Source organism: Canis lupus, chromosome 8, assembly GCF_048164855.1.
Source record: "Canis lupus baileyi chromosome 8, mCanLup2.hap1, whole genome shotgun sequence".
In the NCBI taxonomy this organism is placed as follows: Eukaryota; Metazoa; Chordata; class Mammalia; order Carnivora; family Canidae; genus Canis; species Canis lupus.
Window position 1 is genome coordinate 27,793,724 of NC_132845.1, and position 13,410 is coordinate 27,807,133.

At 38.4% G+C, this 13,410-nt stretch overlaps 1 protein-coding gene across 4 annotated transcripts in view; it reads right to left on the reverse strand.

Annotated features, from left to right (window-relative positions):
- Positions 1 to 683: 683 nt before the first annotated feature.
- The window catches only part of DBT (dihydrolipoamide branched chain transacylase E2), a 53,771-nt gene continuing 41,044 nt past the window's right edge, over positions 684 to 13,410 (reverse strand). For all 4 annotated transcript variants that reach the window (XM_072834692.1, XM_072834691.1, XM_072834693.1 and 1 more), the window contains 5 exons: positions 13,113 to 13,279; positions 8,642 to 8,719; positions 7,786 to 7,977; positions 7,541 to 7,612; positions 684 to 3,091 (listed from right to left, as the gene is read on the reverse strand). In XM_072834692.1, coding sequence (XP_072690793.1) covers positions 2,924 to 3,091; positions 7,541 to 7,612; positions 7,786 to 7,977; positions 8,642 to 8,719; positions 13,113 to 13,279 — 677 coding nt within the window. In that variant the 3' untranslated portion in view covers positions 684 to 2,923. The remainder of the gene's footprint in view (positions 3,092 to 7,540; positions 7,613 to 7,785; positions 7,978 to 8,641; positions 8,720 to 13,112; positions 13,280 to 13,410) is intronic.

A 13,410-nucleotide genomic window follows, 5' to 3' on the forward strand; every position in this document is an offset into this window, starting at 1 on the left:
TCCCTCAAAATTTTGACCTGATAGTGGTACTCATGATATGTCCCAGGGAACAAGAGTAGAAAAGAAAAAAACAGAAATGAAACTCAGCCTTCCGAATTGCTGAGAGGTCTTAGGGAGAACCTAAAAAAAGGATGAAGTAAATTCTGGGCTTCATTAGGCATTTCACTTGATAGTACCTCCATCTATTAATACTCCCTATTGCTTATTAGCTTAAGTTAAAGAAGTTGCTCAGAGTTGTGTTGTTTAAGATGTAATGCGATAGAGTAGAAAGTGATTTTACTTGGACTGATCCTCAGTTTGCACTTTGGTGGCTATGTGACATGAAGAAATTGCTTCATACATTATAGTCTTTTCTAACCTAAATGGATAAAATATTTTCTATGGCAGAGATGGCAGTTATTCCAATAGCCATTCTCTCCTTTACCCATAGTAACAAAATATTTAGCTGAGCACATGCCCTCTCATTTCCCAGCCTCCTTTGCAGCTAGGTGTGGCTGTTATGACTAAATTACAGTTATAGTCAGTGGGATGTAAGGGGCTGTATCCAGAGTGGCTTTGGGGACTCTTCCTTAGGAGACAACTAATCAGGCAGACAGGCTCTGCTGTCTTGCCCGCCACTCTCTTGCAGTGTATTCAACAAACTTCTATTTCCTTTATTAAAAAAAAAGAGAGACACACACAACTGATCATATCATTCTTCATTTAAAATTCTGCAAATGCCATCAATAGGGAATAGGTTAAATTATAATATGGTACTTTCTTAACCCGTTCAGACAGGAGTAGCAACCTTTATTAGATGCTCTCACAGCACACCCTGTTTTTTCTTAGGTACACATGTAATGATATTTTACTTTTTATGGTTACTTAGTATCTGCCTCCTCCACTAGACTGTAAACCCAATGAAGACAGGGACAGGGCAGCCTGGGTGGCTCAGACGTTTACCGCCGCCTTCAGCCCAGGGCGTGATCCTGGACCTGGGATCGAGTCCCGCATCAGGTTCCCTGCATGGAGCCTGCTTCTCCCTCTGCCTGTGTCTCTGCCTCTCTCTTTCTGTGTGTGTATCTCTCATGAATAAATAAAATCTTAAAAAAAAAAAAAAAAAGACAACAGGGATAGTTAGGGTGGGCATTAGGTGCCCAGTGCTTTGCATCATGCTTGGTATACAGCAAAAGTTTAATATCAAATGTATAACAAACATACACAATAGACTATTATGCAGCCATTTAAAATACGATAATGTAGAACTGTTTATTGACATGTAAAGTTACTCATAATATAATGTTAAATTTAAAAAAATCAAATTATAAAATAGTAGATAAAGCAGGATTTCATTTTTATAAAAAGAATAGCTATGTATATGGATACCTTGATCAAAATGTTAATAGTGGTATGATTATGGATGATTTTATTTTCTTTGTAACTCTTTGTACTACCTAAATTTTAAAAACAACATTAATTTAATTCATTATTTTCTAATTTACATACGATTCTCATTTTGAAAAAAAAAATCAAGTAGATTTAAAACAATCTTTTCTTTTTTGTTACAAAATTTCACTTGAAGGTACAGCAGTCAGACAAAATTAGAAGCAACCTGGATTTCTGAAGGCAAATCAAAACATTGGATTACATTCACCTTGATGCTATTTCTGATTAAAGTGGGCCTCTTACAAAATCATTATGATACCTTCACTTCTGTATAATATATATTGTTTTAATGTCTATAATTACCCATTAGACTCTTCTCTCCTCTCTTATTCACATTCCTTCTCAGGATATGGAGAATGGAATACATTATCCTCTCCTATGTTTAAGCTGAAGACGAGAAAGGTAAAAAATAGTTAAAAGGCAATGGACTTCTAAGTGTAAGACAATGTCAGCAGCTGTTACATTTAAAGCACTTTCTTGATATGAGGCAAGTTTGCAAAAGTGCAGTTTTTTCCTAACACGAAAACATTAACAAAATTCTAAAAGTATATTCATTTTAAACAAACACTTTTAATATCCTTACTAGTCATAAAACTATAATTGGGCTTTTTTTTTTTTTTAAGATTTTATTTATTTATTCTAAGAGACACACAGAAAGAGAGGCAGAAACATAGGCAGAGGGAGAAGCAGGCTCCATGCAGGAAGCCTGATGTGGGACTCGATCCAGGCATTCAGGGATCACGGCCTGAACCGAAGGCAGATGCCCAAACCGCTGAGCCACCCAGGCATCCCCCCTACCTTTTTTTTTAAGTAGGCTCTATACCCAATATGGGGCTTGAACTCATGACCCTGAGATCAAGAGTCACATGCTCTTCAGACTGGGCCAGCCACGCATCCCTATAATTGGGCATTTTTAAGATCAGCTTATAATTTTCCCTTTTAAAAGATATTAATTCATATAAACAAGACATTTACAGTTAATTTCTACAGAGCAACATAATCGTGGGTATCTTAAAAGGTTAAGTAATTGCACTTATTTTATACAATAGTTAGCGTTATTGTGGGGAAATGGAAGATACTTCTGTATGTAAATTCCTTTTCCCAACTAAGTGTAACTGACATGTTTCATTAAGGTCAGTCTAAAATAAAAAATGAAAGGAAAAAAATAGATATCCACACTGGATATGGCAGTCTGTCTTTTAGTAACATTAATTTTGTTTTTCTTGCTAGTTTTCAATTCATGGACACAAAGACCTCAGCACCATATTAAGAAGTCACACCATGACCTATACAATGTGACAGCCCTAGGAGAACTCTTACATCATTATTCACTTTCAGTAAAAAGTCTAACAGAACAGTGTAAATATTGTGCCTTGGAACCTTAATCATACAATACAAATCATTTATAATACAAATTGTGATGAAGAACATGTGCTGCACAGTTAGGCGCTACATATTCTTTGGAAGATCAGAAAGTTCATTGACGTCCCATCAATCTTCATTTCAGATCTAGTAGCATAAAAGCTGGGTTTTCTAAGTAGGATTTCCACAAATTAGAGAAGCGTGACATTGTAGCACCATCAATAATTCTGTGATCAGCTGACCAGCTCACATTCATTATCTGTGCTTTATATACTTCTCCTTTGTGGTTAAATCGGGGAAGGGCCTAGAAATAAGGCAAAGAACAGAGTCAGCCTTCACTTGCTTGAAGTGCAAGCTATAGCAACAGCAATGGTGAAAGATTAAATAACCGCCCCCCTCCCTGTAACAGGGAAGAAATGGGCATCCCAAATGACTTGAAAATTTTCCTCATTTTTATATTTGCCCCGAGCTTTCAGTTTTTCCAAAGTACTTCCTGTCCCCTGTACAATTACCATAGATACAGTAAATCTCATCTCAGATTTCAATTATTTAACATGTATTTATTGAGCACCTACTATGTACCAGGTACTCACTCGTCTCATCTGTAGGGCTAAACCAGTGACAAAACAAATAACAACCCTTGCCTTCTTGGAGCTAACATTATAATGTAGAGGGAGACAAGATAAATAAATAAAATACGTAGCATGTTAGGTAGTGAAAAGTACGAAGGAAAAAATAAAGCCAATGTGGAAAGGGGAGAGAGAGTAGGCAGGGGCTAAATACAAGTGGCATTTTTTGTTTGATAGGGTGGGCAGGGAAAGCCTCACCAAGGTTTCCTCACTGAAGGCAGTGAGGAAAAAAGTCAGATGGATACTCCGAGAGATACAGAGGGGAAGCGTGACTGGACAGTTGGAGGAACAGCAAGGTAGACAGGATGGCTGCAGTGGAGGGGAGGTCAGAGGTACGAGACATGGTCATAGAGCAAGGGGGGAAGGCAGGGCATACTGTCAAGAGCAATGCTTCTCAATCTGTCTTTGGTAAAGGAACTATTGTTATTTTTTAAAAATTTCTATTCCATTGCAGGCTACTTTTAAATAACATTAAAAGTAAATTATTAAAGGGGTGCATGGGTGGCTCAGTTGGTTAAGCAACTCTCGATTTCAGCTCAGGTCATGACTTCAGGATCCTGGGATTGAGCCCTGCATGGGACTCCATGCTCAGAGAGGAGTCTGTTTGAAGATTCTCTCCCTCTGCTCCTCTCCCACTTGCACACATTCTCCCTCTCTCAAATAAATAAATCTTAAAAAAAAAATTAAAAAGATATAAAACCACAAGCCCTAACTTCCTATTAAATTCAATAGACCTATGTCACCTGTCAAATTGCTGTGAAAGTATCTAAGACCCGTTTCTGTACTGATCTCACAGTCTGGATACAACAGTCATGGCCTACATAGGTCCCCAATTACAATGAGTAGCACCAGTGCAGGGCCATGTAGGCCACTGCAGCTACTTTGGCTTTGAATCTGAGTGAGATGAGAAGCTACTGGAGGTTTCTGAGCCATTTACCAAAAGGGGAAAACTCCAGACAGAGCAAGTTTGAGGGTGGTGGTGGTAAGGAAAGGAATGGAAAATTCAAGATGCCTCATTAGATATCCAACCAGGATAATATGAATTTGTAGATCAAAGCAGAGGTCAGGTCTGGAGATACAAACTTGGGTGTTAACAGCATAAAAATGGCACTTACCATCCTAAGATGGGATCAAATAAAGAAAAGGGCCAGAACTGAGTCCTGGGGTACTCCAATACTTAGTGATTAGGAGATAAAGAGATCTGGGCAAAGGAGCCTCAGAGGGAACAAGCGGTAGACAGGAAGGAAGCCATAACAGTAAGGTATTCTGCAAGTCACGGCGAAATGTTTTCCAAGCAAGTGGTGTTGGTCAACTGACTCCAGTGCAGCTAATAGGTCAAGGAAGATAAGGACTGAGAACTGAGTTGTGTGGAGATGTTAGTGACTTAGACCATTTATCAACAAGTTCAAAATTTACAGTGAAAGCAGAAAATAGCAAAGGAGAGATGATAAAATGAGAGAAAATAATTAAATATGCACTATTTGTTCCTACCCAATAAATATGAGAAGATTTATACTTCAAGAACTATTCTTCATAGCTTGATGAAATCATGGGTAAAATGATTTGGTAAAAACACGTTTATTGAAGATATCTGCATACCACTGTTCATAGCAGCACTATGCACAAGTACCAAAGAAAGGAAACCCAGCTGAACAGACAAAATGTGGTATATACACACAGAGTTTCAGGTTGGGACAGTGACAAAGTTCCGGTGGGGGATGGTGGTGATGGTTATAAACATGTGAATGTAGTTAATGCTACTGAACTGTACATATTAAAATGGCAATTTATGTTATGTATATTTTACCACACTTATATATATATAAAATCCAGAGGAAAATATATCTCTTTAAGGAAAAGAAAAAACAAAACATTGTCAAATAGGTATGAAAGCTTAGCATCTACAGAAAGTCAGAATTCTGAGATTCAAACGCTGAATTCCTGCTGGGTGGAAAATGGGTGACAGGGAAGTTATATTCAGAGAAACTCCTGATTTGCAAAGAACAGAGCCCACTATATGTTTTTGGGTTTTTATCCCTATCTCCTCTATGTGCCAGAAGGGAAAGTAGATGCTACAAAGGAGCATCTAACATAACAGTTAAAGTACTATCAGGAAGAAAGCAAATCAAAGGCTGAATGAGGGGCACCTGGGTGACTCAGTGGTTGAGCTTCTGCCTTTGGCTCAGGTCCTGAATTCGGGATCCTGTAATTGAGTCCCGCATCAGGCTCCCTGCATGGAGTCTGCTTCTCCCTCTGCCTATGTCTCTGCATCTCTCTGTGTCTCATGAATAAATAAATAAAATACTTTAAAAAAAAAAAAAAGGCTGAATGAAGGTATCTGTGGAAGTTTTGGATGCCAATACAAAAGCAAAAGCTCATGAAAGACAGTCTCAGATGCTCAGTGTGGAAGCATCATAAATACAAAAAAGAAAGATTCTTCTGAAAACATGAAGACCAAAACCAAAGTCAATATGGTGATGACATTTAATAATGGCAGTACTGAAATGTAATTCAAGAGCTTATCTCTTTGATTCTGGTGGTTCTCAGTCTTGAGTTAATAGAGATGTCCAAGCCCTATCCACAACCCCCCAGTTCTGACTCAGTTGGTATAGGGTGAGCTCAGGCATTTTTTTCAAGCTCCCTGGATGAGTCTAATGTGTAGCCAAGATTAAGAATCATTGCAACCCCTATTCTAAGTCAGTGTCTCCTAAAACATGGCCACAGATCACTCATGTTGGAACCACCTGGGTTCTTGTTTATTTATTTTTTAAAATTTTTAAAAAATATTTTTATTTATTTATTCATGACAGACACAAAGAGAGAGGCAGAGACATAGGCAGAGGGAGAAGCAGGCTCCATGCAGGAAACCCGATGTGGGACTCAATCTCTGAACTCCAGGATCATGCCCTGAGCCAAAAGCAGAGTTCAACCATTGAGCCATCCAGATGTCCTGGGTTCTTGTTTAAAATATAAGTTCTGGGGCAGCCCCTGTGGCCCAGCGGTTTAATACCACCTTTGGCCCGGGTTGTGATCCAGGAGACTCGGGGTAGAGTCCCAGGTGGGCTCCCTGCATGGAGCCTGCTTCTCCCTCTGCCTCTCTCTCTCTCTCATGAATAAATAAATAAAATCTTTTTTAAAAATTGTAAAAAAATAATAAAAAATAAAATAAATAAATAAAATAAATAAATAAAAATAAAATAAAATAAAATAAAATAAAATAAAATAAAATAAAATAAAATAAAATAAAATAAAATAAAAAAGTTCTGGGGGCTCTGTCCCCAAGGGCAAGGATGCAGTTTTTTTTCTTTTCTTTTTTTTAAAAAGAGAGAGGGGGAGAAGGACAGAGGGAGAGGGAGAATCTTAAGGAGGCTCTATGCCCAGCATGGAGCCCAATGCAGAGGGCTCCATCTCACAACCCTGAGATCGTGACCTGAGCCAAAATTAAGAGTTGAACACTTAACCAACTGAGCCATCCAGGCATCCCAAGAATACTACATTTTTAACTAGTACTCCCAATGAGTCTTGAACAGAGTGAAGTTTGAGAAAAATGCTCTAAATGGTGTCTCCCTTTGTTACAAATAATAATTTGGACTAGCTTACCATTATCTTTGGTATTCAGAAATAAAGATATTTTGATAGGAGCAGATTGGCTGTATTTGTGATTATCCATAAAGACTCACATCTGTGCCTGGCATGAACCACAGTAGTAAATCCATACAGAACAATCCAGATCACTATCATTTATTATACGTAAAGGCAGTCACTGGAATTGCAGGCCTACCTTTTAGGAATAAAAAATTGGCTTACAGAGCCAAATATTACAGTCAAACCTACAAAGCAAGGGCAAAACCTCAGAAATGGTCACTCTTTTTTTCTTTTTTAAAGATTTATTTATTTATTTATGATAAACAGAGAGAGAGAGAGAGGCAGAGACACAGAGGGGAGAAGCAGGCTCCATGCTGGGAGCCCGGTGGGACTCGATCCCGGGACTCCAGGATCGTGCCCTGGGCCAAAGGCAGGCGCCAAACCGCTGAGCCACCCAGGGATCCCCAGAAATGGTCACTCTTTTGTGTTTACTCTCCCAATTAGCTAAAACTCTTTTGTCAATTATTTAATAAACACACCTTAATTGATCCGAGAGCCCCAATTGCTACTTCAGGTGGCAGTATCACTGGTTTGGTATAGGTACCACCAATCTAAAAAAAAAATAAATGAAAGTAAAAAGGAAGAATAGAAAAATTAAGCTTTTGAGGAATAAATGGCAAATGAAATATTATATATATATTTTTGACATATTATATTTTTAATTGAACATGTGATTAGAAACTTTAAGTTATGGTTTATGAATTTGAACATTTCTGTTACTCACTGATCCAATGTTGGAAAGAGTAAATGTTCCTCCGGCCAGATCAGTGGTACTGAGCTGGCCTATAGAGCCCAATTTCTGAAGGCGGTTCAACTCAGTGGCGATCTCAAATATGGAGCAGATCTGAACATTTTTCACATTAGGGACAATTAGCCCCTGCTCAGTATCCATTGCTACCCCAATGTTGTGAGAAGCCTAAAAAAAAAGATTATACAGTAGGCCTTTTCAAAGGTTAACAGAAAAGAAAGGATCAATCCTCACTGTCTTATAAAAAAATCACCAAAAACTATTTCTACCAGACTGGTGATGATTTAAATAATTTTTAAAAAAATTTTTGGAAAGAGATAATTTTTTTTTGGTAAGCATACTGGGCAACAGGCTATTTCCATTCACTATTAGTGGATATATAAGACTTTCTGGGCAATATTTATCAGTATGTACCAACATTTATAAAACTTTGTGTTCAAGAGATAAATCCAAAGTACTTTCATTACTTTTCCTATTTCCATTTAAATTATTCTTGTTTTAAAAACTGCAGGAACTCCATTTTGGGAAAGGTTATCTTTCAGGGGAGGATATGCAGGATGGTTAATATCCATTAACCATAATCCATTGCCTGACAGCCATTTTAAGCAATAAACCAAAGAGGTTTAAAAATGGTACTCAATATATCTGAACAGTATCATTACTAACCAGTAAAACCAATAACAGTAACAAATTATAGTTTATTATTTTATCCCATACCTTTAATTCTAGTCTTAACTCACTATTCAAGTGAGAAAAGAAGCTTTTCTAACCTATAAGCACATTGCACCATTTTCTATTTATAACAAGAACTGTTCTACAACACAGAGCCAACCTTATAAGTTATGTGCTGGCAGTTTTCATCCACAGAAGCATTAAGGATGGGAAACTGTAGCAGTCCCAAGGATGCAGCCTGTTTAACAGAAAGAGAACGCAACATTAGCACTCTTAATTCAGAAAGGGAATTGGAAGCAGTAACAGGTGTTGAAGGAGGGAGAGAGAGAACCTTATTTACACTGAGCTTAATTTCTAGTCTTTATGTACCTAGGCATATTACTTCCAATGTCACCTTCAAACAATGTGGAACTAGGTCATCCTAATCACTTATTAATAAAAGATAAAGTTGTCAGGCAGCTTGTAAGCATCAAAGAGATTTTTCCAAGCAACTGTAGAGACTGACCAAAGTACCAAACAAAATGTGTAAATTCTACATGAGAAGAATTTTCCACATAGAATCTTACATGAGAGGCAAACTTGGAAGTTCAAAGACACACTGAATTAAAACAAAAAGGTAGTTAGCTGTTTCCCTATGTAGAAAAGAACAAGCAATAAGGGTTTCCAAGGGCACTGACCATTAGAGGTTAGTGTTCCACTTGGTGACCTTGGCCAAGTGAAGGGCAGAGCTGGTGTGAACATCTCTACTTATTGTCCACCTCCCTGAATTGATGGCATGACATTTCTCTGCTTTCTTCCCCCTTCGTCTTTTTTCCTTCTTACTTAGTACCATTCCTCTTCTGTCCATATTCAGAGTCTCCTTACTGTCCCCTGAATGTTCTTTATACCTGTTTTTCTGCCCATCCAGGATCTTTTTTTTTTTTTAAAGATTTTATTCATTCATTCATGAGTGACCCAAAGAGAGAGGCAGAGACACCGGCAGAGGGAGAAGCAGGCTCCCCATGGGGAGCCCGATGTGGGACTCGATCCCGGGTCTTCAGGATTATGCCCTGGGCCGAAGGCAGGCACTAAACTGCTGAGCCACCCAGGGATCCCTGCCCATGCAGGATCTAATCAAAGTTTACACATTGCATTTGATTGTCATGCCTTGGATTAATTACACTTACAAAATAGGTAAATAAAAATACTTAAGATTGTACTTAAAATCTACCCCTGACCCTGGCCTTCATTTAGTCCACTTAAGAGTTCTCTATATGCACTGTGTTAAAGTGTTATTTTTGTCTGTTGGCCAGTGGTCAAAAAAAAAAACACATTTTTTTCCTTGTACTAGAGAGTTAAGGCAAGTTTTACAAAGCATTTGACAACTGCAACTTTAATCTTCTTTATATAAAAATCCATAATTAAGGTTAAAGTGTTACACATAAAAACAATATTTTGAGTGCAATCCAAATTTTGTAAAAGAAAAAATAAGGTGTATGTTCCTAGATAAAAGGTCATTTTTGCCCCTATACAATACATTGTAGTATTTTCCAAAAGTTCTGAAACTTATATAGGCAGGAAAAAAGTGTCATTTTAAAATGAAGCGTACTAAATTTTATTTTCAAAATAAAGATCAGGTATTTCACTTAGACTGGAAGAATGAAGACAAACAATAATAAAATAAATTCAGTATATTAAAAAGCTGGTCTCTCCTTGTTTCAAAACAGACATCACCAGTGTCACTCACATGTTTTTGTCACTTGTCACCCACATATTTTTAATTCTCAATTTTCCAGCTCTTTCTCTCAGCCTAAAAACCTGCTCCAGTTTTCCCAGAAGGAGAGGAGGGCAGGTGGAACTTTCCTTAATCTACCCAGAACCACCACCATACCTGCCTTCTGTGCCTATGGTCTATCTGCTTTCTACCAGATATATTTTATTATTATTATTATTTTTTAAGATTTTATTTATTTATTCATGAGAGACACACAGAGAGAGAAAGAGAGGCAGAGACACAGGCAGAGGGAGAATCAGGCTCCATGCAGGGAGCCCGATTTGGGACCCATCCTGGGACTCCAGGATCATGCTCTAGGCTGAAGGCAGCCCTAAACCACTGAGCCACAGGGCTGTCCAACACTTGTGACCTCTTAATTAGCAATCCAAAAGCCTGTTCCCATCCTATCTCTTTTCTTAAAGGGCTTTGTAATTCATTTTTAAGTCATCTCCACACCCAACATTGGGCTCAAAGTCAGTACCCTGAGATCAAGAGAGTCACATGCTCAATTGACTGAGCCAGCCAGGTGTCCCCCATCACAACTTTTTTCTTCTCTCTTGGTGTGAGAGGGTGAATAAATGGCCCCAGTGGTTCATGCCTCCTTGTATACAAGCCCTTTGGTGGTGCTTTCCACCAGACCGAGCTCAGTCATGTGAGCTGCTTAGGTCAATGAGATAAGAACAAACTTGATACAGCAGAGCTTGGAAAAAGTGCTTGAGCATTTCTCCTTCATCCCTGCCAGTACTACAAGACTACATGCAGGCTAGCATGCTGGGTAGCTGAGAAAAACATAAGGGAGGGGCACCTGGGTGGCTCAGTTGGTTAAGCGGCTGCCTTTGGCTCAAGTCATGATCCCAGAGTCCTGGCATGGAGCCCCACATCAGGCTTCCTACTCAGCGGGGAGCCTGCTTCTCCCTCTCCCTCTGCTGCTCCCCCTGGCTCCCTGTGCTTATGCTCTCTCTCTCTCTCTGTCAAATAAATAAATAAAAATCTTTTAAGAAAAACATAAAGGAGAGAAACGAGTCATCCCTACCCAGGCTGTCTTACCCTAGCCCACCCCTAGCCAACCTACTAGCTGTTTGTGGACACAGAAGTAAGCTCTGCCAACATCTGCAGACTGGCCTTGCTTACCTGTGGACTCATGAGAAATAATAAATGACTGTTGTTTTAAACCAGTGAATTTAGGACTGGTCTGTTATACAGCAAGAGTGTACGCTTTGGCTTCTAAGAGACACTTTCCTGGTTTTTCAGTTGTCATACTGCTGACCTCACTCACTCTCTTTTTCAACTCAACTTCTATCTATCCCTTAAATACTATTGTAAAATCCTTAGCCTTCTTTTCTCATTTGCACACAATTTGGGTGATTTCATCCACCTGATTCAATTACTATATCTCTTAAAAAATGACTCTATAGCTAACATATAGCCCATAGGACTCATTTATAGAGACAACTATTACATCTCATGTTCGCAGACCATTCAGTTGGTTGTTTGGGTAGCTGCTAAAATAATGAAGGTAAAGAACAGTTTCTGTTCCTCAAGGCTCAGCACGCAGTGAAGAGAAAACTGAGCAAACACTTGTATTGCACTGAGATAAACTGCAACAGGGAACAGAAGTATTTAACTCAAAACTGTGAACAGCCACAGAAGGCTTCTGGAGGAGGCTATTCCTGGACAGAATTTGGCTTTTCAGATGTGCACGTATTTGATCAAATGAAGAGGGGGCATTTCATGTGAAGTCACATATTCCACCAACTATGCAGGCTTATTACTCTGACCAGAAGGAGTGCCTGAGAGATAAAGCTGGAAAGATAGGAAGCAGAGACTTGTAATCATATTTATATCCCAAATTAAGGAGTTTAGAAACAAACCTGAAGACAGTGAAAGAGACCACTGGAAAGAATCAGGGAATAATATGGTAATTTTATTTACAGAAGATTCGTCTTGGTGTGGTATGGAGAAAGGGATGGAGGGAAGACACACTGGAGTTAGAGACACAAATATGCATTTTGAGTAAAGTAGACCAGAAGCTAAAACTTAGCTTCTCCACTTATTAGCTAAATATCCTTGACAGATTTCTCAATTTCTCTAAGCCCTATTTTTTTTTTAATATTTTATTTATTTGAGAGAAAGAGACAGCAACAGAGATTTCACAAGTAGGGAGGGGAGGGAAAAGCAGGCTCCCTACTCAGCAGGGAGCCCGATGTGGGGCTCAATCCCAGGACCCCAGGATCACAACCCAAGCCAAAGGCAGACGCTTAACCGACTGAGCCACACAGGTGTCCCTAAGCCCTCATTTCCTTAAATGGAAAGTGAAATTAGCAATAGCTGCATGTCGGTTATTCTGAGAATTAAAAGAGATAATGCACATTGTATGCTCATATAGCCTGCCACACAGTACCTGCTTCATACATGGTTGTTAATATGAACTAGACACTGAGCTGCTTACAGTCAGCTGATGGTCTTGTTTTACGCTGGTCCCAAGGCCTAGGACTAGAAATGATTCCCAGGACTCTCAATATAAGTTTGTTGAATAAATGAAAATGAGTATGTGTCAGTGATAAACAAGATCAATACCAAGTCTTGTTTTTGTTCAAATCAGGATTTTGCTGGAGTGATCCTTTCAGAATTAAAGGCTTTACTTAACTGGCAAGACTATCTATTATCTAGCTCAAAGAGATGAGCTGATAAAAATATGACACACATTTCAATTTTATAAATTCCTAAGAAAGAAATAGTGCACTTGTACATTTTAAAAACTATATGATATGGTGAGAAGTAATATTTTTATCTGAATAGATAGTTAACATACTGCATATTTGCAAAACAAAATTTTATTGTCCTCTTCAAACCCTGTTTGAAATTAATGAAATCTTACCTTTAAGAAGAAGGGCATAAAGGAGAGTTTAATTCCACGAGCAAAAGCAATGGGTTTTAATTCTTCTCTTAACTTAACCAATTCAGTAAGGTCAACCTCATCACAATATCCAAAATGAGGTATCTTCAGAGCTGCAGACATGGTCTTGACCATTGCTTTGTGAAAGCCTAGAAAACATAAAATACATACACATATATATATTTAATAATATACACAATAATAATAAATATATATTTAAATATTTTAGAAAGAGAGAGCACAAGTGTGTGCATGGTCAGGGAGGGAGGGAGAAACTCTG